This window comes from Somniosus microcephalus, chromosome 4 (assembly GCF_052327205.1).
Source record: "Somniosus microcephalus isolate GS21.2 chromosome 4, FLI_Smic_1.0, whole genome shotgun sequence".
Taxonomy (NCBI): Eukaryota; Metazoa; Chordata; class Chondrichthyes; order Squaliformes; family Somniosidae; genus Somniosus; species Somniosus microcephalus.
The window spans coordinates 256,285,842-256,312,296 of NC_140990.1; the positions used below are offsets into that span (position 1 = coordinate 256,285,842).

Below are 26,455 nucleotides of genomic sequence, written 5' to 3' on the forward strand. Positions count from 1 at the left end.
TCCTAGTGGAACTGAGGGCATTAAGAGTCAATCATGGAGTGTGGGATTGGAGCCACATTTAGGCCACACCAGGTAGGGGTTGCAGGTCCTTTCCCTGAAGGGCATTAATGAATGTCAGTTTTTTTTAAAACAACAATCCAGCAGCTTTCATGGTCATTTTATCTGGTGCTAACCCATAGATTACCAGATTTATTGGATTTAATTTCACAATTTGCCAAGGGGGAATGGAACTCAAGGGCCTAGAAATTCAACTGCGCCCTCAAGGGGCAAGTGGGCTGTGCACTGCAGCAGGCCGCAGCGACCACGTGAAATTGGTACTCGCAGCTATATATCATGACTCAGGCATGCAACCAGCGCTACCTGTGCTTTCATTGGCTGTTTGGGGAGGAGGTGGCAAATCGGATTTGATTGGTGCCACTTAAAAGTTAGTTTGCACCTCTTCAAGGGGAGGTGCACTCTAGCTGCAGACAGCAGGGAATCTTCACAAGTGGAGTAATGGCTGCAAGAAGTCCAGAGAATGTAGCCAGGTGCTCTGATGCAACGTTGGATGCCCTAGTCAAGGCAGTGGACAGGAGAAGGGAGATCTTGTTCCCCCGAATCTTACCTCTCATATCAACTACTCTCCTCACACCTGCAGCCTCACTACTCCCAATAAACCCCTGACCTTTGATGCCCTAGTCCCTACTAAAACAATTACTCTCTCTCACCCTGGCCATTCCCCCTGGTACGGCTCTCATCTTCGCTCCCTTAAGTCCAAGGGACGCAGACTCGAACGGATATGGCGGACAACTGGTTTAGTCATTCACCGCCAGATCTGGCTGGACCACAAAGCACTATCGGGCCCTGCTCTCGTCTGCCAAAATTGTTCACTGGAATGCAAAGGATAAACCCGGCTCCTATTCTCTACTGCTAACCGTCTTATTAAACCCCTCTCCCCTGTCTCCTCCACCCTCACCCCCAATAACAAGTGTGAGAAGCTCATGAACTTCTTTGTCTCTAAGTTTGAGACCATCCATTCAGCTGCCTCTGCCACTTCCCTTCCTTCCCCTAGCCCACCGGGCCAAACTTCCTCTAAGGTTCCCCCTTGCCCTAACCCTGAACTCACATCTTTCTCCAATTTCTTCCGATCTCCCCTTATGACCTCTCTGCGCTTATCTTGTCCATGAGATCCACCTCTTCTCCCTCGACCCTATTCCCACCAAACTACTCACTACCTCTTTTCTCGACCCCTCCACAGTCTCTAAACTGTCAGACTGCTTGTCTGACATACAGTTCTGGATGAGCAGAAATTTTCTCCAATTAAATATTGGGAAGACTGAAGTCATTGTTTTCGGTCCTTGCCACAAACTCCATTCCCTAGCCACTGACTCCATCCCTCTCCCTAACATCTGTCTGAGGCTGAACCTCACTATTCGCAACCTTCGTGTCATATTTGATGCAGAAATGAGCTTCCGTACACATATCTGCAGCATAACTAAGACCGCCTATTTCCACCTCCGTAACATCACCCGTCTCTGCCCTTGCCTCAGCTCATCCACTGCTGAAACCCTCATCCATGACTTTGTTACCTCTAGACTTGACTAATCCAACACACTCCTGGCTGGCCTCCCACATTCTACCCTACGTAAACTTGAGGTAATCCAAAACTCGGCTGCCCGTGTCCTAACTCGCACCAAGTCCCGTTCACACATCACCCCTGTGCTCGCTGACCTACATTGGCTCCCGGTTAAGCAGCGCCTTGCTTTCAAAATTCTCATCCTTGTTTTCAAATCCCTCCATGGCCTCGCCCCTCCTTATCTCTGTAATCCCCTTCAGGCCCACAACCCCCCGAGATATCTGCGCTCCTGTAATGCTGCCCTCTTGAGCATCCCTGATTATAATTGCTCAACCGTTGGTGGCCGTGCCTTCTGTTGTCTGGGCCCTAAGCTCTGGAATTCCCTGCCAAAACCTCTCTGCCTCGCTACCTCTCTTCCCTCCTTTAAGACGCTCCTTAATACCTACCTCTTTGACCAAGCTTTTGGTCACCTGCCCTAATTTCTCCTTATGTGGCTCAGTGTGAAATTTTTTCGTCTTATAATACTCCTGTGCAGCGCCTTGGGACATTTTACTACGTTATTGGCACTATATAAATACAAGTTGTTGTGGTTGTTGGCCCGCTTCCCTTCACTCTCCTACAATCACTGCACCATACTTCATTCCATCTCCTTCTCCTCATTCTCACACACTATGCACTGCCTACACGCACCACTATTGCAAATCCTCACTTCCCCACACCACACATCTTGCACACCACATACAAACTATTCTACCATGACAGCACCTCACAAGTATGTCATTAACACACACTCCCTGCTTTCTTGCCGGAGAAGGTCACGTACAACCTGAACAGGAGGTTGTGACATCGCGTAAGGTTTCTTCACACCTTATCCTCTTTTGCCCTTCTTACTTCTATCTCTTCCTACACACTCTGGATGACAAACTGCCGCTGCTTTCACCAGCCACTTCTTCCTCTGCTCTCACCTCACGAAAAGCAAACCCTTGTCCCTCTTTTTCGCTTCAGGTGCAGAAAATGTGGAGATACCTCTGCCACTTCAAGAAGAGTCGGCCAGCCTTTCTGAAGATGCTTCACTCGATCTGACCCTTGCAAGTATCAGTTTAGAGATTGGCACCACACATACTTTAGCGGCTAGGCTAGAGCAGGGGTCTTCATGTGGTGAATCAACAGCCACGACTATGCAGGAGCTAGGGCCGGGAGATAGGATGCCACAGGTGCCAGCTCGCCGGATGGCGAGATCACCTACTAGCTCTGCTGCAGAGGATGCAGATGCCAGACATTGAGGGCCCAGGCTGCCAAAGAAGGCTGATGGGCATACACCAGGAAATGCTAGGTGCACTGGGCAACCTGCCAACATGTGGTGTTGTGATATCGTGACAGCACCACAAACATGTACTGTTGCTGCTGGAGCAGTGCATTTACTGGCTCCAGGAGGAACAGCAGCAGTGAGGAACACCCAGGTTACTAGATTTCAATTCCAGGCAGGGTTAACTGTGGATTCTGTTTGCAATAAACACATCAACGTAGTGAAAACAATGTATTTCTCTAAGGTGTTTATTATATATATATATTTATGATATAAAATTCTATGACAATAAATGAGCTAGATCTCTCAATTGTCACATTCGTGTTCCAATGATCACGGATTGTGTTTGAACAAGAGTATCTAATGTGAAACCTCTTGAAGACATTCCTTCATGTTATATTAAGCATACTTTATAAATTATCTTCAATTGATTAAGAAAATTTAGTTTAAGAAACTAAATATAAAGGTTCTGGATTTCCCTCCTCACACCAGAAGAGGGAAATGCGGGACATCCGCTGCACAATCAGGAGAAAGGAGGTAATTTAAAGGGAGCAGAAGAGTCCCAAAGATTAGAAGACTGAATCAAGGCATAAACTAGATATAGTCTTGGGGTTCGAGCAGAGGGAGACATGCCCACTACTGGGCTCTCTCCCTCCAAAAAGGGCCATTAGTGAGTCTCCAGTTACTAGGGAATACCATCACTCTTCTCCTGAAGGTCTCTGGGGTCGGCAGTACCATCGGGAGAAGTCAGGTGGGTTACAGGATCCATTATCCTCACCAAAAATGATGTAGGGTGGCCAGCAGCCTTCCTTACTGGGGTGGGGATATAGGTCAGGGCGAGGATGTGGCATTAGGCCTCACCTCCCAATTTTCCTCTGTTATACTGCTCTATTTCAAAGGAAAATAGGGTTTTGGGGATTTTTGAATCCAATATTAATTCACTTCAGACAAAAAGCATGCCCATTCCAGATGCAATGTCCAGCTAGTTATAAGTTACCTTAACTGTAACTCTAAAGCAACAGCTCCAATAGTAACACCCTGCAACTTACCCTCTTGTCTGTTTTTTTTGGGGGGGGGGGGAGGGTAGTGACCAGGTCCACAATCACATTACCATTACTTTTTACACAATTTTTTAAAAACAAAATATAACCTAGTGCAGTAAAGCATCCAAACTAGAATTCAAGTCTCAATTGCAAGAATAGATTAATGGGCCAGAAATTCGGGTCCCCACGGGTGAGTACGCGTTGGGTACTCACGCGTAGGGCCAACGAAAGTGCCGGTTTCGTGCATGCACTGCACTTGCACGGGAAACCGGAACTTCCGTTCCCTTGAAGGAAGGGGTTGACAGGTCGAACGCGTGCGCCGGAGAAGCAGCGCGTATGCCTGGAACTTCCGTTTTTTTTTACAGGTTTCTCCGTCAGTCTTCAGCAGCTATGCTTTTAAAAAGCAGTCGCAAGGCCTGCTTTTAGCAAGGTAAGTGGTGAATTAAGTAAAATTAAAACATTTTTCCCACAGGTTTATTATTTTTAAATACTTTAAAAGAAAGGTAAGTTTATTTTTAGCCCCGTTAAAAACTGTAATTCATTTTTCCAAAAATTTATATTGTTCAAAATAGTTATTTTATGTAATTTATAGTTATTTTAAAAATGTGATTTAAAAAAAAAATTATTTGAAGTTTTAGTTAGGTTTTGGGGCTGATCTCTATTCATAGATTTGACAGGTCGCCCTGTCAAATCTATGAATAGAGATTCCCTGCTATGATTGGCTCTCCGTGGCCCACGTGATCCCAGGGGATGTTTCGAACTAACTGCGCCCCTGGGATACGCAAGCACTGCGCGCCGGCAGCTGGAGGAGGCCCAGGATCGGAATCCCACGCGGGCCCACAGCACAACGGCTGGCGCGCTAGGCAAGTGCAGGTCGGGGGCTTGCGCCTGCGGGAAGCCTCCGACCAGAATTTCTGGCCCATTATCTTCGACGGAAACATATTTCTAGCACTTATAGCCTTGCACTGGAGTGCTCAGTCATAGGGCAATGAAAAAGTCAGAAGGTTCCTTCTTACCCCACAGAAATGTGCCTTTTTTTCAATCAATCAATGTTCTGGATTCATTTGCACCCAGCCTATTTCACCCGTCTATCACCCACTTAGAAGCCCTACCTTCTGTTGTAAACAACAAACTAGTACTCAGTAGCTGTCGAGAACTCTGTGGACCAGATCACCCACTGCCACTACTGAAAAAGGAAGTATGACGATCAGAGATAGCAGCAATTCCTGAAAACACATTTTTATCTTGCAATATTTCGGGGCAGGTTTCACTTTTGACGTGGTATTTAGTGATTTCACCAATCCTAAAGGATTTGTCACAGTCCATTATCTAAGGCCACATGAGTTGAAATCAGGGGGATTCGTGTGATTCTTACTCCTGGCAATATCACAAATTGCGGGTTTCAAAAAAAAGCTTGGTGGTCATTTTAAGGCTTTCTTTAAAAGACTTGTACAGCTCTCAACCGAATGCATGCCATTAAGCGATGCAAACTGGAATTGGCTCAAGTGCTTCTTGACTACTTTATTTCTTGGAATGTTCCCTACAGTGTTTGAACCTCCCCCCACCGAGAACAGGAATTGAGGTAGAATCAGTTGTCTTTTCACAGTTCATTCGCCACACAGTTGTTGACAGTAGGCTCCCAAGGTATGGAAAGTGGTCCACGTTGTCCAAGGCCTTGTCGTGGATTTTGATAATCGGGGGGCCGTACTGTGTGGCGGTGGCAGGTTGGTAGAGGACCTTTGTCTTACGGATGTTTAGTGTAAGGCCCATGCTCTCGTACACTTCGGTGAAGGTGTTGACGATGGTTTGGAGTTCGACCTCCGAGTCCAGCACCGCCTTCAGTGTGCCAGTGCAGCCTTCAGTCTTCTGAGGAAGAGAGTGTTTGAAGACCAGTACCTCAAACCCGGCACTAAGCTCATGGTCTACAGAGCAGCAGTGTTACCCGTCCTGCTGTATGCCTCAGAGACATGGACCATGTACAGCAGGCACCTCAAAGCACTGGAGAGGTACCACCAGCACTGCCTCCGCAAGATCCTGCAAATCCATTGGCAGGATAGGCGCACCAACGTCGGTGTTCTTGCTCAGGCCAACATCCCCAGCATTGAAGCTTTGACCACGCTCGATCAGCTCCGATGGGCGGGTCACATTGTCCGCATGCCCGATACGAGACTCCCAAAACAAGCGCTCTACTCGGAGCTCCAGCACGGCAAGAGAGCCCCAAGTGGGCAGAGGAAACACCTCAAGGACACCCTCAAAGCCTCCTTGAAAAAGTGTAGCATCCCCATCGACACCTGGGAATCCCTGGCCCGAGACCGCACAAAGTGGAGGAGAAGCATCCGGGAAGGTGCCGAACACATTGAGGTCAATTTTCTGGCCGCCGTTGGGCGGCTTTTCATGCGGCCGGGGGCTGAAAATCGGTGAAAAAGTGGGCCGGGACCCCCCCCCGCCTGATTCCCCGCCCCGTCCGACTTTCGGACCGCCATTTCCCTGCGACCCGCTTCAGTCCCGGCCGCCGCTGGCAGGACTGGTCATCGGAGCACTAATAAGCAATTATCAGCTTGTTGAGGTAGATTTTCCGGGGCCGTTGCAACTTTGGGGATTTCCCCACATCAAACCCGCCTGCGGGGAACCCCGCTGCTGAGACCTGGCGTGAAGCTTGCCGGCTTGCTTGCTGTCAGCTGCAGGTCAATCGGAGAAGCTGCGATTTAAAGGGACAGCACTTGTATGTTGAAGGGCCTTGTTGTTGCAGGTTTGGGGCTACTTTGTCAAGGCTTAGGCACAGCTGTGGAAGGTTGCAGCCTCCCACACTTCTCCAATGCGATCTCCTGGGAAGCCCCTCTCGCCACCCTCACTCAGTGCTTCCTCAGCGGCGGCATCTACGAGAAGCATGGGACGCCTTTTTTTCCTTCCCTTCTTGCCATTAGAGGATCTCCAGCAGCAGAGGCGGCAGCAGCAGAACCAGGAACAGCAGGATGAGCACCAGGAGCACCAGGCTGCTGCTCACTCACCTGAAGCTGCACAGGCCAGAAGGGGCCAGCGCTTGGAAGTGGCTTGAGAGCACCTTGCTGCGCTTTAGGGGGCCATGGGGACCCGTATCTACACTGGCAGTCCTACTCAAAAGGACTTCCATGAAGGTCTGGGTTCTCTGTTCAACAGATGGCCAACGCTCCTCAAGAGATGTCATTCTCTTATGAGCACTCACCATGTTTTCCGTACCCTGGCGAGTTATCTCCTCCATGGAGGTTGCCAACCTTTCCATGGTGATGCATTCATGCGCCAATGACTCCACAAAGGCTCTGCTCATGGTCGCTATGGATTGCTCCATTCGCTCCACACTCGTAGCGACCCTGGAGACAAAACCTGCCAGAGACTCCTGCATCTGTGCATGGAGATCCATCACCTCTTCTCTTGCGGATGGACCCAGAGGCAGAGGGTCGACATGCAGCACAGCTGAGCTGAGCTGGCAGAGTCCTGCGCCCTCCAACGAGGACTCTCCACTGCTGTCTCTGTCTCCAGAATCTGCTGAGGCTCACTTGTGAGCTGTGAAACACCAGGTGACAACACTATTCTATGTCCCGAAGGTCCCCCGAGGTGTGAGTGTCTGTGCTGGTGCTGGGTGCGCTTACTTCTGCTGACGCTGCGCCCTCAGATGTTGGAGCTTCTTCTGAGGAGTCTGGCTGCACAGCCTCTTCCTCTTCCACAGTGAGGACGGGGGCTCTGGATGGTACTGTGCAGGAGTTAAGGAAGGAGTTAGAGATGTAATGCCAAGGTTCTTCTGGTGACTCCCAGCGAGTTGGCATCTGCTAACACCTGCATCCATGCAGCATTGGTCTCAGTGGGAGGCCTCTTCCTCCCTGACCTAGGGAAGAGGACCTCCCTGTGGGCCCTAACCCCATCCAATAATGCCTGCAGTGAAGCCTCGTCGAATTTGAAGGCAGCTCGGGGTCTGGCACTGGCCACAGCTGCTGCAGGCTCCTCTGCCATCCTGTATGGTTTGTTTGGAAGCCTTCAGAGGATGCAGTGCTTGTTATGGACCTTGAAAGCACCACGAATGATGACATTATACTGTGGGGATTTCTGACTCTAATTGGACAATTAGCAAGGCTTCCCACATGCAATTAATTGGCCACTTGAGGGAAAATTGCATGGAGCTGGCTGACACTTTTTTATGTGTGTCAGAAACCCCACATTCAGGGAAACCCGACCATTTCCCACACAAGCCGAAAATCGGGGCCATTGAGTCTCTTCGCCGGGAGCAAGCGGAGGCCAAGCGCAAGCAGCGCAAGGAGCGCACGTCAACCCAAGCACCCCACCCACCTGTCCCTTCAACCACCGACTGCCCCACCTGTAACAGAGACTGTAGGTCCCGCATTGGACTCATCAGCCACCTGAGAACTCATTTTTATTGTGGAAGCAAGTCATTCTCGGTTCCGAGGGACTGCCTAAGAAGAAGAAGACACAGTAGCAATACTTCAGTGGTTTTATTATCTTTGGCTCACTGACAAACACGAGTGAACAAAGGCCTTTTGTTGAATGTGATGGGAGGAACAATTATTTGTGTGTAAACAGCTTGTGACAAAAAGAAAAGGAAAATATTCTTGAAGTTCCTGTGCCCCTTAATTGCATTCATTTTACAAAATTAACTGCTTTCATTTCCTCATCAGAAACATTGGAATCCTGAAAATAGCTGTCTAAAAACTCTTGAAAGGATAGTGTCATTTGTAAAAAGGCAAATACTAATCTGTGCTTTCCTCCAACCTTCCGAAGACATATTAACCCTCTCACCTCGGCAGTAACTCACAGTGACAGAGTTTCATTTAATCCCTTCCATCAGTGACACATTAGAAATAAATACCATACATCATAGTGGAGATTTGGAATGTTCATATTGTTTTTCACATTTACTGCATGATTACAGACGCCGCATTCAGCACAGCATAGGTTGAAATAGTTGATCAAATTTTAAGTGGCAAACTTTTTTTGTTTCAAGTAAGATCAGAATGTAATTCAGAAGTTACATAAAGGGGATGATTTGTGTCTGCCTACCGCCCTATTTATGCTGAAAATTGAGGTAGGCAGATGAAAATGTAAAAGAAATCCCCCACTCATTGACCGTCGAAGGCCCACCGAACTCAACATTCGAGTGGGCCTTGAAATGGGCGGCCAGCATTGCAGCCTGAAACAACCTTCTTTCAGTATTTAAATCGGGTTCCATGCTGGTTGTAGGAAACTGATGCCATTTTTGTGGGACTTTAAAGGGACCACTGGAGGCTGCTTGAGAAACATGCAAGTCTGTTTTTTTTTTAAAAACCAGGAGGAGCATGAATGCTTCTGTCCCCCCCTAAAAATCTTCTGCCTGCTGCTGCTCTCGCTACTTGCCCGACTGCCTCTCCTCTCCTTTAACCGTGACATTTTGGCTCAGCTTCACAGAGCACATTTCCCGACCCTTCCAGCCGATGAGCTGCCTGTGAACGCAGCTTCCGCACTCGCAACTTGCTGTCATGATGTAGATGAGGTCTGGCCATGAAAATGGCTCGGCCTCCCACTATTGTGATCAGGCAAACATGCTCATTCTGTGATCTACATGAAAACAGGCTCAATGTGTTTCAATACAATGACAAAAAGTAACCAAATATTTTCCCCACAAAGATGGTATCCCTTGAAAGTCAACAATGCCCTCCAGTGGATGACTAATAAAAGTGGAGTATTAACCTGGAAAACCAAGTGTAATTTTATTCACCAGCTAACATTTTCCATTTAAGAGGTACAACTGGGGAAGCAACACTTCCATCATAATGCTTGAAGGATTTTCTTGGGCTGGGGTGGGGGGAAAAGAGAGGAGAGAGAAAGGGACCAGGCCCATCCTGAACTAAAATATTCACTTAAAATCCTGAATGTACTGAAGTCTGTGCAAGTCTATGAAGTGCCATCAGAGATTCAGTCAAAAGCTACTGAAAAGAACTACAAGGATTTCAGATGCTTTCTTGTTTTGCAACAGCTTATATATGTTTAAGATTATACTTAGTATCTTCATGTGTCTTATTGCTTCAGCGTATTATATTACTAGTAAACAAATCGCACTATTAATTTTAGACTGAATGGAACGGTCTGACAGAGTGGTACAACCGCTGTTCAGCGTAGATAGAAGAAATATATCACAGTTAAGGGGTAATTTTTAATTCTACAACATTTTATAGCACGAACGATATGCACATAGGGGGCAGGTTTTGGATTGTATGAGATTTTAAGCCTGAATTTTCCACTTCTGCTAGCCTGTTGTACCAACATAAACTGGGCTACCAGGAGTGGAAAATAGAAGAGAATTCTGTTCTGCCAGTAGGCCACCACTTTAGCACTGCCCTACTTTCTGCTTTTATTCTGGTGGAAACACCTGTCTATTTTTGGATAGGTGCTTGCAAATGAGGCACTTATTATGTGGTGACGTTAAACTTTAACTCCCTGTTTAAATTCCTCCAGTCCAGCTTCTACCATTCTCATAGACCAAAATAACCTTAAACAAAGTCATGAACGATACCTGTGGTGTTCTATCTTTTCTCGTCCTTGCTGCAGCATTAAACATGGCTGACCATGCCCATCCTCCTCCAACATCTCTCCTTCACTATCCAGCTCGGTGGGACTGTCCTTGCATGTGATTCCAAATTCAAATGTATCCAGAGGAACTCGAGAAATGGCTTCTCTTCCCATCCCCACCACCCCAGTCCTCACTGACCTATATAGCCTCCCCACCCAACCTCCAAAGCTTCAACTTTAAAATCCTTAATCTTTAAATCTCTCCATGGGCTTGCACCATCGCCACCCCCACCGCCCATTTCTGCAGTCTCCTCCAGCAGCATCTTACTCCCAAATCTCCCTGTTTCTCTGACTCCAGCCTCTTGTCCTGCCCATTTGCCTTCACCCCAGCAGTAGTGTTTGAGCATTCAACCATTTGGGTCTAACTTTCTGGAATTTCCTCCCAAAACCCCTCTCTCCTCCTTTAAAACCTCCTTAAAACCCAGCTCTTTGGCTAAGCCATGGGTCATTCGTCATCATCTCTTTTTTCCTTCTGATGGGCGGCAATGTGGGAGGAGGCAGAGAAGAAGCAACAGCATCAACAACATGGGGAGCCATAACCTGTTGAGGAGGCAGCAGGAATCTTACGGGGAAGCAAGAAGGTGACCGTACCCTGCACAGAGAGTATACACACAGTCACATACCTCAACTTCTCAGAGGAGCAGTTATTGCAATGGCTGCAGTGCGCTGCATCACCTGCTCCAGTCTGACCTTAAGTCCAACATACAAGGAGGGCATGCCTTGCCAGTGGCCGTCAAAATTACGACGGCCCTAAACTTTTTTGCCTCTGGCCCTTCCAGGCTGTAGCAAGTGACATGGCGTATAATAGCCAATCTGTTGTCCATTGTTGTATTTGGCAGGTGAAAATGCCTTATTTCCCCCTGGACAGCAGAAGCCAACGTGAGTGGGCTGTTGGCTTCTCGGAGATCACTGTTTTCCACAAAGTGTAAAAGGTAATAATAGACTTCACACAGATGCTGATGTGTCCATGATGAGTGTAGCAAGCAGCGTGCAGGATGGGGAGGTGTCAGAGCAGAAAGTGTCAGCATAGTGACATTTGCCGGCAAACAAGAAAAGTGCATAGATTTCCCTGTGCATCCAGGTGATGACAATCTGCTGCTTGTGCCTCCTGTGATGACATAAGCAGCTGCTGATAGCACAGTTGAAACTAGAGGAGGGTAGCTTAGCGCCCATTGCTAATTAGAGGGGAAGCAGGTGGTGAGGGGATGGGAGTTCATGGTGTAGTGTGGGGAGGAAGAAAGGAAGGGCCGTGGCGAGCTGTGATGCAGAGAAGGAGATAGTGCAAAAATTGCCTGGATGAGTGCAGCTCCAACAACATTCAAGAAGCTCGACACCATTCAGGACAAAGCAGCCCACTTGATTGGCACCCCATCCACTACCTTAAACACTCACTCCCTCCACCACCGGCGTACCGTGGCTGCAGTGTGCACCATCTACAAGATACACTGCAGCAACTCGCCAAGGCTTCTTCGGCAGCACCTCCCAAACTCGCGACCTCTTCCACCTAGAAGGACAAGGGCAGCAGGCGCATGGGAACACCACCACCTCCAAGTTCCCCTCCAAGTCACACACCATCCTGACTTGAAAATATATCGCCGATCCTTCATTGTCGCTGGGTCAAAATCCTGGAAATCCCTCCCTAACAGCATTGTGGGAGTACTTTCACCACACGGACAGCAGCGGTTCAAGAAGGCGGCTCACCACCACCATCTCAAGGGCAATTAGGGATGGGCAATAAATGCTGGCCTTGCCAGTGACACCCACATCCCAGGAACAAATATTTTTAAAAATCTGTATGCGTCAGGTCATTGAACTACTTTCTGCAATGCACTCATGTCTTGGGGTGAGGCTGACTGTGTTGACATACTCGACTACCTCCTTCCAGGCCTGCAGCAGTGCTTGCCTCAGTACTCTAGTACTTCCTGCATGCCCTCACTTGTTCAACCAGAATTTCTAGAATGCAAGCTCTCTTTATATATGTTGAGCCTGCTTGAAATCTCACCCCCCTCAATGGCGAGCTGCCCCTTAAATGCCTACAAACACTTGGGCATCTCACCTATCATACCATCTCACAGTTTTCATCAGGTGGATTGTCCCACCCATTGGCACCAATGATATATATACACATTTTACTTTACAGCAGTTGCCATATACTGTATGTAAAACCACTTGAGATTGTATGCTGGCATCAGTACACAAGGCGTCTGCAATTAATTGCCTCAAGCCAAATTGTTAGCATTTCTCCACTTGTGGAAGTTTGAGCTCTGACAAGAACAGGTCAATTTCAAGCTGTTTCTACAGAAACATGATCTTTTAGGGCAGTATAACAGGAGACGTCTTCATTGAACCTTATTTTAAAGAAAGAGGATGACTTTATTGCAGTAATATAAAACAAAATCCTTCATGTGATCTCAAACTGGTTGCAAACCTGACATTATTCCAGGTCCCATGGTAAAGAAAGCATTTAAAAAGCTACACTTACCTTTTCCAGATGGGAAGAAACATTCCATTTCCACACTGCTGCGGGAGTGCGATATGCAGAGAGTACTGCTGGGAACCAAACCTTCCACTGGAGGGCTTCTATCTGTTGTACGTACTAAGCACCAACCAGGCCTTTCACTGGGTCTCTCCAATAGTTCAACAGTCTGTCCTATTTGGATGCTGAGTTCACTGCTATTGCTTGCTATGAAGTCTTGTAGCACCACTGTCAATTCACAACCTCCAGAAAGCTGTTGGGGGAAGAAATAAAAAGTGTTTTGAGATATTTCTGTAGTACTAAGCATTTGAATTAGAATAACATCATTCAGTTTTAAAAGTTTGGCAAAAAGGAAGAAAGATTGTAGGTTTTCCATTGCATCTATTTAGTTCTTTCTCAGTACTTTTCTTATGAAATGTAAATAACGTTTCCCTTTGTGTGAAAGAATGTTAAAATACCATGTTTAGAGGATACACGAACCTCTCCCCAAATACAGTTGACCAAACAAAACTGGCAACATAAATGGAAAGCATGAGTTACAACAACTGCATAGATTAAATCATTCTATTCCTGAAATTAGACTGTCGGGGTTCCCTATTAATCAGAGCCAGCAGCCATTTCCCACTCTAAAAATATCCTGATCCTGTCAGTCATACATTTTGCAGGATTTACATTCCACCTTTCATATACTGTATCTAAAACGATTTGAGATTGTATGCTGGCATCAGTACACAAGGCGTCTGCAATTAATTGCCTCAATCCAAATTGTTAGCATTTCTTCACTTGAGCTCTCACAAGGACAGGTCTCACAAGGACAGGTCAATTTCAAGCTGTTTATACAGTAAGTAGTTTCTTTATTAAAAGAATGCTGTTGATCAGATAGGTGGTTCTCCCACTGCTGATAACATTCGCAGATATACAGCTGGCAACCTCCAACAGCATTGTAAAGATATGGTAACATGAGCTGTATTGATCTGATAAGATTTACTTAAGAGTTGCATCAAACAAACAAAGGAGGTAACAAGTTTCTGTTTGAGCACTGCTGTGCTGAAACTATATGCTTACTGTAAAAATCCCTTTAGATTTTCAGGATTACAATCCAGAAGGCTTTTTCGAAAACCCATATAAAATGAAGTATACTTAGTGGATAACTATGAAATACAAGGTTTATCTTGTCACACAAAAGTTTCAGTCTCTGAAAATCCACTGCTATTCTGAGGGACCCCTGCTGTAAACTTGGCAGCAACCCAGCAGAATGGTTGTAAACTCATTTGGGACCTAGATACACTGGGGCCCTGATTTTCTGGCCGCCGTCGGGCGGCTTTTCATGCGGCCGGTGGTCGAAAATCGGTGAAAAAGCGGGTCAGGACCCCCCCCCCCCGCCTGATTCCCCGCCCCGTCTGACTTTCGGACTGCCGTTTCCGCGCGCCCCACTTCAGTCCCGGCCGCCGCTGGCGGGACTGGTCGTCGGAGCACTAACAAGCAATTATCTGCTTGTTGAAGTGGATTTTCCCGTGCCGTTGCGACTTTGGGGCTTTCCCCACCTGAAACCCGCCTGCGGGGAACCCCGCTGCTGAGAGCTGGCGTGAAAACAGCTGGCTTGCTTGCTTGCAGCAGCAGGTCGCTGAGGGCTGAAGAGATTTAAATAGGCAGCATTTGCAGGCTGCAGGACCTTGTTGATCAAGGCTTGGGGGAACTTTTTGAAGCCTTAGGAGCAGCTGCAGAAAGTTGGAGCCTCACACACTTCTCCAGTGTGAGCTCCTGGGAAGCTCCTCTCACCACCCTAACTCAGTGCCCCCTCAACGGAGGCATCTGCCAGAAGCATGGGAGGCCTTTGGGACGTTCCCTTCCTGGCATTAGAGGATCTCCAACAGCAGAGGCGGCAGCAGCAGAACCAGGAACAGCAGGATGAGCACCAGGAGCACCAGGCTGCTGCTGACTCACCTGAAGCTGCACAGGCCAGAAGGGGCCAGCGCTTGGAAGTGGCTTGAGAGCACCTTGCTGCACTTTAGGGGGCCAGTGGGACCCGTTTCTGCACTGGCAGTCCTACTCAGAAGGACTTCCATGAAAATCTGGTTTCTCTGTTCAAACAGATGGCCAACGCTCCGCAAGAGATGTTATTCTCTTATGAGCACTCACCATGTTTTCCGTACCCTGGCGAGTTATCTCCTGCATGGAGGTTGCCAACCTTTCCATGGTGATGCGTTCATGCGCCAATGACTCCACAAAGGCTCTGCTCATGGTCGCTATGGACTCCTCCATTTGCTCAGCACTCGCAGCAACCCTGGAGACAAAACCTGCCAGAGACTCCTGCATCTGTGCATGGAGATCCATCACCTCTTCTCTTGCGGATGGACCCAGAGGCAGAGGGTCGTCATGCAGCACAGCTGAACTGAGCTGGCAGAGTCCTGCGCCCTCCGACGAGGACTCTCTGCTGCTGTCCCTGTCTCCAGAATCTGCTGAGGCTCACTTGTGAGCTGTGAAACACCAGGTGACCACACTACTCTATGTCCCGAAGGTCCCCCCGAGGTGTGAGTGTCTGCGCTGGTGCTGGGTGCGCTTACTTCTGCTGATGCTGTGCCCTCAGAGGCTGGAGCTTCCTCTGAGGAGTCTGGCTGCACAGCCTCTTCCTCCTCCACAGTGAGGATGGGGGCTCTGGATGGTACTGTGGTAGAGTAAAGGAAGGAGATAGAGATGTAATGCCAAGGTTCTTCTGGTGACTCCCAGCGAGTTGGCATCTGCTGACACCTGCATCCATGCAGCATTGGTCTCAGTGGGAGGCCTCTTCCTCCCTGACCTAGGGAAGAGGACCTCCCTGTGGGCCCTAACCCCATCCAATAATGCCTGCAGTGAAGCCTCGTCGAATTTGAAGGCAGCTTGGCCTCTGCCGCTGGCAGCAGCTGGTGCAGGCTCCTCTGCCATTGTGCAAGAGTGGTTGAGAAGCCTGCAGAGGTAGAGAAGCTTGCTGGACACTTTGAAAGCACCACGAATGATGACATCATAGTGTGGGGAGTTCTGACTCGAATTGGACAATTAGCAAGGCTTCCCACATGCTGGGAATTAATTGGCCACTTGAGGGAAAATTGCGTGGAGCTGGCTGACACTTTTTTTATGTGTGTCAGAAACCCCATATTCAGGGAAATCCGACCATTCCCCACACAAGCCGAAAATCGGGGCCTGGGTGTCAGCTTTAAGCCACAGTTTCTAGGATGGCCTTGTGAAGGGTTGAACCTCCACCTACTTCTACAAGACCATCGGCGTGTTAGAGGGTTAGTTCTCTCTATAGTTAAGAGTTTCCACTCCTCCTCCAGCCCTGCTATTCTCCGAGAACTCTGTATTCCTCCAACTCCAGCCTCATGAGCATCCCTCACTTCCTGCGCTTCACCATTGGTGACCGTGCCTTCACCTGTCTAGGCCACAAGCACTGTGGTTCCTTCTCTAAACTTCTCCGTCTCTCTCTCCTCCTTAAAACTACCTCTTTGACCAAACTTCTGGTCACCTGTCCTAATAGCTCTTTATGCGGCTCGGTGTCAAGTTTTGTCTGATATCGCTCCTGTGAAGCATTTTGGGACCTTTTACTAAGTTAAAGGCACTATGTAAATGCAAGTTGTTGTTGTTTATCCTTATTATAAATACTATTGATGGTTGGATCTCAATTGTCAGTTTGATCTTCCAATTTCCGATATATGGTGCTGGAAGATGAATAGGGAATGATTCAATCCAACTGGCAATAACTAACATGTTGTGATTTCCAGAAGCCCCAGATGCATTATTTTTTTAGGGCAAGGGGCAGGAAGATCAAGAAAAGAATAAGCATTTTAGGAAAAAAAGAGGTGCAGCAGCTTACAGTTTATAATCTGGGTATAATTTAACAGCTTTCACAAATAAATTAAAAATTAGATTTTCCCTACTTATGGGGAAAATGTATAAAGCCAGTGCTTGCCATGTTCCCCTGTCAGTATCACTGGATGTGGAAACAGGACATAAACCTGCACGCTATCAACATGAGAGAGACTGAAGAAGGGAAAAGATCCAATATGTTTAGCACAGAGAAAATCTAAACAAGCCGAATGAAAACAAGAGGAAAATCAAAAACAAGATGATGTAGTTATTACATGCGAACAAAAGTAAGAAAGCAGAGTATATCCTTTTAAGGTTTACAAAGAGATGCACTTACTACAAGTGAAGGAGACTTTGTGACAAAGTAATGCTGTGTTGCACTTTCAGCTGCACTTCCATAGCATTTATGTCTTGCTGGCAAGGAGTCTTTCTAATTCCAGCGGGATTGAATTCCAGAGTAATATTTTCAAGTGGTTTAAACAGCAATATTTTTTACAATGGAGTCACAGAGCACAAAATGTAACTAGGTTTATGAAGAATGCAAAAACAAACATTTTGGGCTATAGTGACAGAAGTTTTACAACGGAAGTGCCTTTTTGGGGATGCTTCATGTGGCAGACAGTGGGATGAGGACATGAATACCCCGTCATTATGCAATACAGCAACTTTGGCCTGTAACCCCCCACATGAAGAATACAAAGTCATTGGAGTGCTCCAGGAGATCCCACTTCCTTCCATTGACATGGGTAAACCATTCAATTGTAGCAAGAGCAAAAAGCAAGATAAATGTTTACATGTTGCAGGTTAATACATAATACACTTTTACATTAATGATTATTGAGTTTGGATCATGAGAGCCAGCTCCCGATGTTTACACTGCTAAAACCAATTTTTTTTTTGCAACAACAGAATTGTAGAACCAATTTTCCATGCAATACAGGAGTCATTTTTTTGATTTGCATCTTCCTCTCTTATGTTCTTATGTTCTTTGTGTCTCTCTCTTCCTCTCTTTCACTAGCCACAATTGAAAAAACACAAAAGCAGTTGCATCTCTCATCACCATTATATAGTGACTGTCAGTATTTAGAGCAGGAATCTGGCAAAATCGGTCGGAGAGATTTGCCCTCCCCTCTATACCATTTCGATAAGGAGAATCGGGCTCCTAGTGGGCCTTAAAGGAGATGGGCATTTTGTGGGAAGAAAAGTCAGGTGCAGATTTTTTGCAATGAATTTGAAGTGGTAGCCTCTAAGTACCCACTTTATTCCATTTACCATACCAAATCCAGGTTGTAATCTCACGCCCTCCAGATGCACCCCAGTGGTAGGTTCTCAGGTGACTGATGAGTCCAATGCGGGACCTACAGTCTCTGTCACAGGTGGGGCAGATGGTGGTTGAAGGGGCGAATGGGTGGGGTGCTTGGGTTGACGTGCGCTCCTTCCGCTGTTTGCGCTTGGCTTCCGCTTGCTCCCGGCGAAGTGACTCGAGGTGTTCGGTGCCTTCCCGGATGCTTCTCCTCCACTTTGTGCGGTCTTGGTATGGGATATGCCTCAGTAATAACTGCCTCACATGAACCAGATTCTTTCAGAGTATGGTCAATGATCACTTCAAAATCCTTTTCCTGTTTAGCCTCTGTCAATGAAGGTCCTGTCATGTTCTGGTTACCTGTGCATTATCCTACATTTATCCACATGTCTCAAAAAGCTCCTTTCTACTCATTATCTACCCACAAAGTTGTGTGCTCATCAGTAAATTTAATACACCACCAACCAAACTAGGAGGGGCAGTGGAATCAGAGGAGGCAGTTCAGAAGTACAGAATGAACTGGATAAAATATGTGTGTAGACAGACCAATGGCATATGAAATATAACGCAGACAAGTGTAAAATACTGCAGGCAGGATGGGAAATGGGTGCCATGGTCTGGAAGCCAGTACACAAGATATTGCCTATTCTCTATTTTTCTGCCACCAGATCTGCATTCTGTGTTTCAATGGATGGTGAAGCACTGACAGGTCCCTGCCGCTTTCGTAGTTGGGGATCTGCTGCAGATTCCAATGGATCTGCTGCAGATTCCAATGAAGCTGCCACACATTCCATTGGTGCCTGCAACAAAGACAAAGCCTGGCTGATGTCACAAACGAGAGCTGTAGACTCAAGTCACACCTGTCAGTTGCCACACATCCTTGGAAATTGACCTCAAAGCCTGCACACAAGTATAATGTTCTTTGAACATCATTTTTATCGGACCAGTACTGTAATGATATCAGCAAATAGTGATGGTAGTTGCCTGTTTGATTATGATGCCTTACCAGCATGTTTGCCTGATTGATTACTTATGCCTGACCAGCAGAGGGCATGTGACAGAGACAAGCAGTTTTGTTTTAGTTTCGTTTTTAGATGAATTTCTAGCATGGTGTCTCCTGTAAGGCTGTTAACCAGAGTTGAACAAACTTTAGATTAAAAGACATTCTCTTTCATAAATGTCTCGTCATTGAACCCACAAAGAAATCAATACATGGTGTCAGAAGTGATTGAAAGAGATGAAGAGGAAAAATCTGAAGTTAAATCAGCTTTCCACATATTAGCAAGCCAAAAGAGAACATCGTTACTTACCATTGGAGAATAGCTAACGAAGTGAAAAAATGGAAGGTTTACACCCACCGGCGAAGCTTCAGTTGACAGGTAATGTGGCTGAAAATTGGAGGAGATTCAAACAACGTTTAGAGTTTGTGGTGATTATTCCTTGTTTAGTGAAAGTATTGTGATTGGTTGTTTGTTAACTGCCTTGGGATATATGTTGTAATCTCATTGGCAGTTGATGTCACATGATGTGTGGTGGCCACCTTAAATTCAGTTCTTTTCCAGCTTTGGTTGGGACTGGATGTGGAAAGATGTGCTGCAGATTTTAAAGTTAATAAAGCCTAGTTTTGGAAGGCAAATCTATTCTTTATTTCAATTTATTAACTTTGTTAGAATGGAGCGATATCTTCAACCAGAACGATTCAAGGCTGACCCCAATTCTGCTGGAGTGGATGATAAATGGAAACATTGGTATTGTACATTTAAAAACTTTTTGGGCGTGTTGGATCAAGAGTCTCTAAATAAGCTGAATATGCTGATCAACTACATTGCTCCGGATGTATATAAATATATTTTGGACTGTAAAACTTATGAAGTGGCTATTTCTACATTGGAAAAGATTTTTGTTAAACCAAAGAATGAGGTATTTGCACGTCACCTTCTATCTGCCCGTAGGCAGCAGGTGGGAGAATCTTTGGATACTTATTTACAAGCACTTCGGTGCCTTAGTGTTAACTGTAATTATAAGGCCGTGACGGCTGAAGAATATAAGGAAGAATCGGTACGGGATGCTTTTATTAATGGATTACTGTCTAGATCAATTCGTCAGCGGTTGTTAGAAAATAAGACTTTGGATCTTAAAAGTGCTTTTGAGCAAGCTTCTACATTGGATGTGGCTCAGAGAAGTTCGGATTCTTATGCTCTTTTTAATCGGCCTGCGACTATGGTGTCGGCAGTTTCGGATGAAAAGGAATTATGTGGACTTAATGGGAGTGGTTTACTAGATTCTGAAACAGTTTCTACTTTGGCGGCTGTTGCCTCTAGGATTCAGAAGTGTTATTTTTGTGGGAATATCCGGCACCCTCGTCTGAAGTGTCCTGCTCGGGAGGCTGTGTGTAGTAAATGCGGCAAGAGAGGTCATTATGCACGCGTGTGCAAATCATCAGGTTCAATTACCTCCTCCTCTCCTGGTGTGGGAGGGCCCTCCTCTACCACCTCCTCCTCTGTGACTATTCAGCCTTTAGATAGGGCGTTTATTGCATCAATTTCTGCTGCATTTGCTCATGGCCTAAACAAAGCTTTTGTTATGGCTCAAGTTAATGGGTTGGAAGTGAAGGCCCTTATAGATACGGGCAGTACTGAGAGTTTTATAAGTCTTCAGTTTGCGAAGGAGAAGCATTTGAAAATTTTGCCTGTTACGTATCAGGTGTGTATGGCTCAGACGACCCTTACTTCACAAATAGCTGGTTGTTGCTTTGTGAAAATGATTCTTCTAGGTAATACGTATACTGATATACGCCTATCTGTTTTGCCTAATCTCTGTGCGGATATTTTGATTGGACATGATGTGCTTCAGTTACACGAGTCTCTTAGTCTTTCATTTGGAGGGACTAAGCCACCTTTATCTATTTGTGGATTAACCTCTTTATCCATTTCTCCATTATCACTTTTTTCTAATTTGATGCCGGATTGTAAGCCAATTGCTACCAAGTCAAGAAGATATAGTAGTCAGGATAGAGAATTTATTAATTCTGAAGTTCAACGTCTCTTATTGGAAGGAATCATTGAACCTAGTTGTTCGCCTTGGCGAGCACAGGTAGTTGTCACGACTAACGAGAGACACAAGAAACGAATGGTGATAGACTATTCCCAAACTATTAATAGGTATACTCAATTAGATGCGTACCCTTTGCCTAAGATTGATGAGCTTATCAATAAAGTATCTCAGTATAAGGTTTTTAGCACTATTGACCTAAAGAGTGCTTATCATCAGATTCCTATTGTTAAGAAGGATCAACCATATACGGCCTTTGAGGCTGGTGGAAAGCTGTATCAGTTTTGCCGAATACCATTTGGTGTTACTAATGGTGTTGCTTGTTTTCAACGGGCAATGGATGCTTTTATAAGTGATAACTCCCTCTCTGACACCTTTTCATACTTAGATGACATCACAGTGTGTGGCAAATCAAGGGTGGAGCATGATTCTAATTTAAAAAGGTTCCTTCAAGCTGCGGAAAAAGTTGGTTTAACTTTTAATAAAGAGAAATGTATCTTTTCGACTACTGAGGTAAATCTATTGGGGTATATTATCTCGGGAAACAAGATTAAACCAGATCCAGAACGTCTGCGACCATTGATTGATTTACCTTGTCCTACTAATTCTAAGGCTTTGCAACGAGTTGTTGGACTGTTTTCTTATTATTCTAATTGGATTGCAAATTTTTCACGGAAGATCCGGCCTCTTATTCGGGTTACGACATATCCTCTATCATGGGAGGCCAGGACATGTTTTGAGAATTTTAAAAAGGATATTTTAGGAGCAGTTGTGCATTCTATTGATGAGCAGGTTCCTTTTGTGATCGAGACGGATGCTTCTGATTTTGCAATTGGGGCTACTCTGAACCAAAATGGAAGACCTGTGGCCTTTTTCTCACGTACTTTGAACAATAGTGAAAAAAGACATTCTTCAATAGAGAAAGAGGCATACGCAATAGTAGAAGCATTGCGTAAATGGAGACATTATTTATCGGGGCGACATTTCACGTTGGTAACTGATCAAAAATCTGTGTCCTTTATGTTTGATGTTAAACATTTTGGAAAGATCAAAAATGATAAAATAATGAGATGGAGGATTGAGTTGGCATGTTACCATTTTGACATAGTTTATCGTCCGGGGAAGGATAATGTTGCTGCTGATGCACTGTCAAGGGCTTATTGTTCTGTGATTCACGGAGATACGCTTATTAATCTTCACAATGCCTTATGTCATCCTGGGGTTACGAGGATGATACACTTCGTACGCAGTAAGAATTTGCCCTTTTCAGTTGAAGACGTCAAGCAGATGACTTCATCATGTTCTATCTGCGCTCGGTGTAAACCGAATTTCTTTAAGCCTCAACGAGCTCATCTTATAAAGGCTACTTCTCCTTTTGAACGTTTGAGCGTCGATTTTAAGGGGCCTCTTCCTTCAACTACTCAAAACCGATATATTTTTACTGCTGTGGATGAGTTTTCAAGGTTCCCTTTTGCTTTTCCTTGTGCAGATGTATCAGCTGCTACAGTTATCAAATGTCTGACTCAACTTTTTGTCATCTTAGGGATGCCTGCGTATATCCATTCGGATCAGGGAAGTTCTTATGTCTTCCCAGTTGAAGGAATACCTTCAGAGTCGGGGAATTTCTACTAGCAGAACTACCCCGTATAATCCCCAGGGTAATGGACAGTGCGAACGATACAATGGGGTGATCTGGAAGGCAGTTATGTTGGCTTTGACATCCCGGAACCTTAAGAATACACAGTGGGAAATGGTACTGCCTGATGCCCTGCATTCCATTAGATCATTGCTTTCAACGGCTACTAATGTGACCCCCCATGAAAGGCTCTTTAACTATCCGCGGAGATCTACTACGGGATATTCGGTACCTTCATGGCTTACTATGCAGGGACCTGTGCTGCTTTGACGCCATGTTAGATTGTCAAAATATGATCCTTTAGTGGAGGAGGTGGAGCTGTTGGAGGCAAATTCCCAATATGCTCATATTCGATTCCAAGATGGGAAAGAAAGTACTGTTTCAATTAAAGACTTGGCTCCTTGTGGTGGCCAGCCCTCTTCTGAGGATATTAACAATAGTCATGATTTAGATAATGTGGATGCTGTTACAGACACTACAAATGTCTCCAATCCGATTGCAGATAATTATACTTCTATTAGTCAGCCCTTGATGGATGTTTATGACCGTCCCAGTTTACCTTCTGATGGGATTTCTAATCCGGAAACCGTTGAAAATCGGGATATGGATAGCCTTCCTGCTGAAGATACTTCTGTGCCTTCTGGTGTGGGAGGGCAAGGAATTTCACCAAGGTTAAGAAGGTCGACACGAACAAGATATCTGGTCGACCGATTGAAAATGGACTTTTAAATTGATAGGAATGTTTTAAAATTGTTGTAATATTATATTATATTGTTTTAGTTGAGAGATACTTAATACTTATGTGCAATGTTATTATTTGTTGTTGTTCACTTAGTATTGTGTCATGTAAACAGTTTTACTTTTGTGCATAGTTTTAGTTGTAAATAATTAATTATAAATTGTAAAGGTTATTTAGGTTGGAGTATATTTTAAAAGGAGGGGTGAATGTGGTGATTATTCCTTGTTTAGTAAAAGTATTGTGATTGGTTGTTTGTTAACTGCCTTGGGATATATGTTGTAATCTCATTGGTAGTTGATGTCACATGATGTGTGGTGGCCACCTTAAATTCAGTTCTTTTCCAGCTTTGGTTGGGACTGGATGTGGAAAGATGTGCTGCAGATTTTAAAGTTAATAAAGCCTAGTTTTGGAAGGCAAATCTATTCTTTATTTCAGAGTTGTATTTAGCGGCAATCGGAGCTGACGAGAAAAGTGATAAAAAGAAATCGTCAGTGTTCTTACATGTCGTGGGTGATGAAGCGCTGGAGGTGTATAATAACTTCACATTTGCTGCTGATGGAGACAATATGAAGCTAGATAAAATAATGGAACAGTTTGAGGCCTACTGCATACCTAAACGTAACGTGATGTTTGAGAGGCACAGATTTTTCACATGTGTACAGAAAACGGGTGAGACTATTGATCAGTATGTGACTGAACTGAGAAACAGAAGCAAATCGTGTGAATTTGGGGGACTGACAGACTCGCTGATAAAAGACAGACTGGTGTGTGGTATTCCAGATAATGGTCTAAGGGAAAGACTGCTAAGAGAGCAAGATCTAGACCTGGGAAAAGCCATAGCACTGTGTAGGGCTACAGAGACTGTGAAGTTGCAGGCAAAGGAGCTGTTCGGTGACAGTAGCTGCAACGTGGATGCAGTGAGAAAGAACGGACACAAACCGTTTAACAAAAAGAGCGCCAATGTGAAAAAAGAGGCGTGGCCAGCGAACAAAAATGAAAGGGGCAATCGAAAGTCATGTAGTCGATGCGGTACACAGCATCCACCAAAAAAGTATCCAGCATATGGTAAAAAATGCAATAGTTGCAACAAAAACCATTATGCCCGTTGCTGTAAGAACCAAGCGCAACAAAGCAAGGTCCATGCAGTAGATGAAAGCGGGATAGAGGAGTTCAATGTGGATGTCGTGTCTGAAAACAAATAAGTAAAAAGAGACTGGATGTTGACACTAAAAGTGAATGACATACATATTCCATTTAAATTGGATACTGGAGCACAAGTTAATGTGATATCAGAGACTGATTTTAAGAAAATTAGACCCAGACCAAAGATACATGGAATAAAAGTGAAAGTGACAGGATACTCAGGTACTGATATACCAGTGAAAGGAAGATGCATTGTCAAAGTGACACACAAGGACAGAGAGCACACGCTAGCATTAATCGCGGTGCCAAAGGATGTGCAAGCCATACTAGGTTTAATAGCCTGTGAGAGACTGAACCTGGTAAAGAGAGTCCTTGTTGTGGAAAGCAAAGGAGAGACAGTCTATGATGAACTCATGAAAGAGTACAACGACCTATTTCAGGGTCTAGGCTGCCTTCCAGGAGAACACACGATCAGAGTAGATAAAAGTATGCCAACGGTCATACATCCATGCAGAAAAGTTCCGTTTGCTCTTCAAAAGCAACTGAAGGCAGAGTTGGACAGGATGGAAAGCCTGAACGTGATTCAGAAGATAGATGAGCCAACTGAGTGGGTGAGTTCCCTCGTCATTGTGGACAAAAAGAATGGAAAGCTCAGAATTTGCCTGGATCCAAGAGATCTAAACAGAGCAATAAAGAGAGAGCACTTCAAGCTTCCTACACGTGAGGAAATAATGTCACAGTTTGCAAATGCAAGGTATTTCAGCAAGTTAGATGCATCATCAGGATTTTGGCAGATGAAATTGGACGAGGCAAGTTCAAGACTGTGCACGTTCAACAGTCCATTTGGCAGATACAGATTCCTAAGGTTACCATTTGGCATTGCCTCAGCTCCTGAAGTGTATCACAAAACTATCCATATGATCTATGAACACCTGGAGGGAGTTGATACATCAATGGATGACATCATAGTATGGGGAACCACGAGAACTGAGCATGACGAGAGACTGAAAAAAGTGCTGGAAGCAACAAGGAAAACAAACCTGAAGCTGAATAGAGGGAAATGCCAGCTCGGGGTGACAGAACTGACATTCGTGGGAGATATCCTTAGCAGTGAGGGCATCAGACTAGATCCCAGAAAGGTGTCCGCCATTGAGAATATGCCAAAGCCACAATGAAAAAAGGACGTGCAGAGGTTTAATGGAATGATCAACTACATGGGTAAATTCATATCCAACCTCTCAGAAAAGATGGCATCACTGAGAAGACTAACTGAAAAGAACATAGAATGGGAATGGAATCATGAGCATGAGAAGTCATGGAGCGATCTAAAGAAACTGCTCACAGAGGAACCAGTTCTGAGGTTTTATGACCCAGCGAGACCCATCAAGATATCATCAGATGCATCACAGAGTGGGCTCGGTGCCGTTCTTCTGCAAAAATATGACTACTGGCAACCTATTGCATATGCATCGCACTCAATGACAGACGCGGAGACGCGATATGCTCAAATAGAAAAGGAGCTGCTCAGCATCACATACGCCTGTGAAAGATTTCACCAGTTTGTGGCAGGACAAGCAATCAGTGTAGAGACTGACCATAAGCCCTTGATTGCATTGTTCCAAAAGCCACTGAATAGCTGTCCGCTTAGAATACAAAGAATGATGATCAGGCTGCAACGCGACACACTGAATGTTGCGTACACACCAGGTAAGCTGATGTATGCAGCAGACACGTTGTCCAGAGCTGTAGACCCAAGTGAGCCCGCAAACACC

The 26,455-nt window shown here is 45.4% G+C and overlaps 1 protein-coding gene across 7 annotated transcripts in view; it reads right to left on the reverse strand.

Moving 5' to 3' along the window:
• The window catches only part of kalrna (kalirin RhoGEF kinase a), a 1,017,450-nt gene that overhangs the window by 277,893 nt on the left and 713,102 nt on the right, over positions 1-26,455 (reverse strand). For all 7 annotated transcript variants that reach the window (XM_085986273.1, XM_085986275.1, XM_085986274.1 and 4 more), the window contains exon 34: positions 12,978-13,224. In XM_085986273.1, the coding sequence (XP_085842399.1) occupies positions 12,978-13,224 (247 nt within the window). The remainder of the gene's footprint in view (positions 1-12,977; positions 13,225-26,455) is intronic.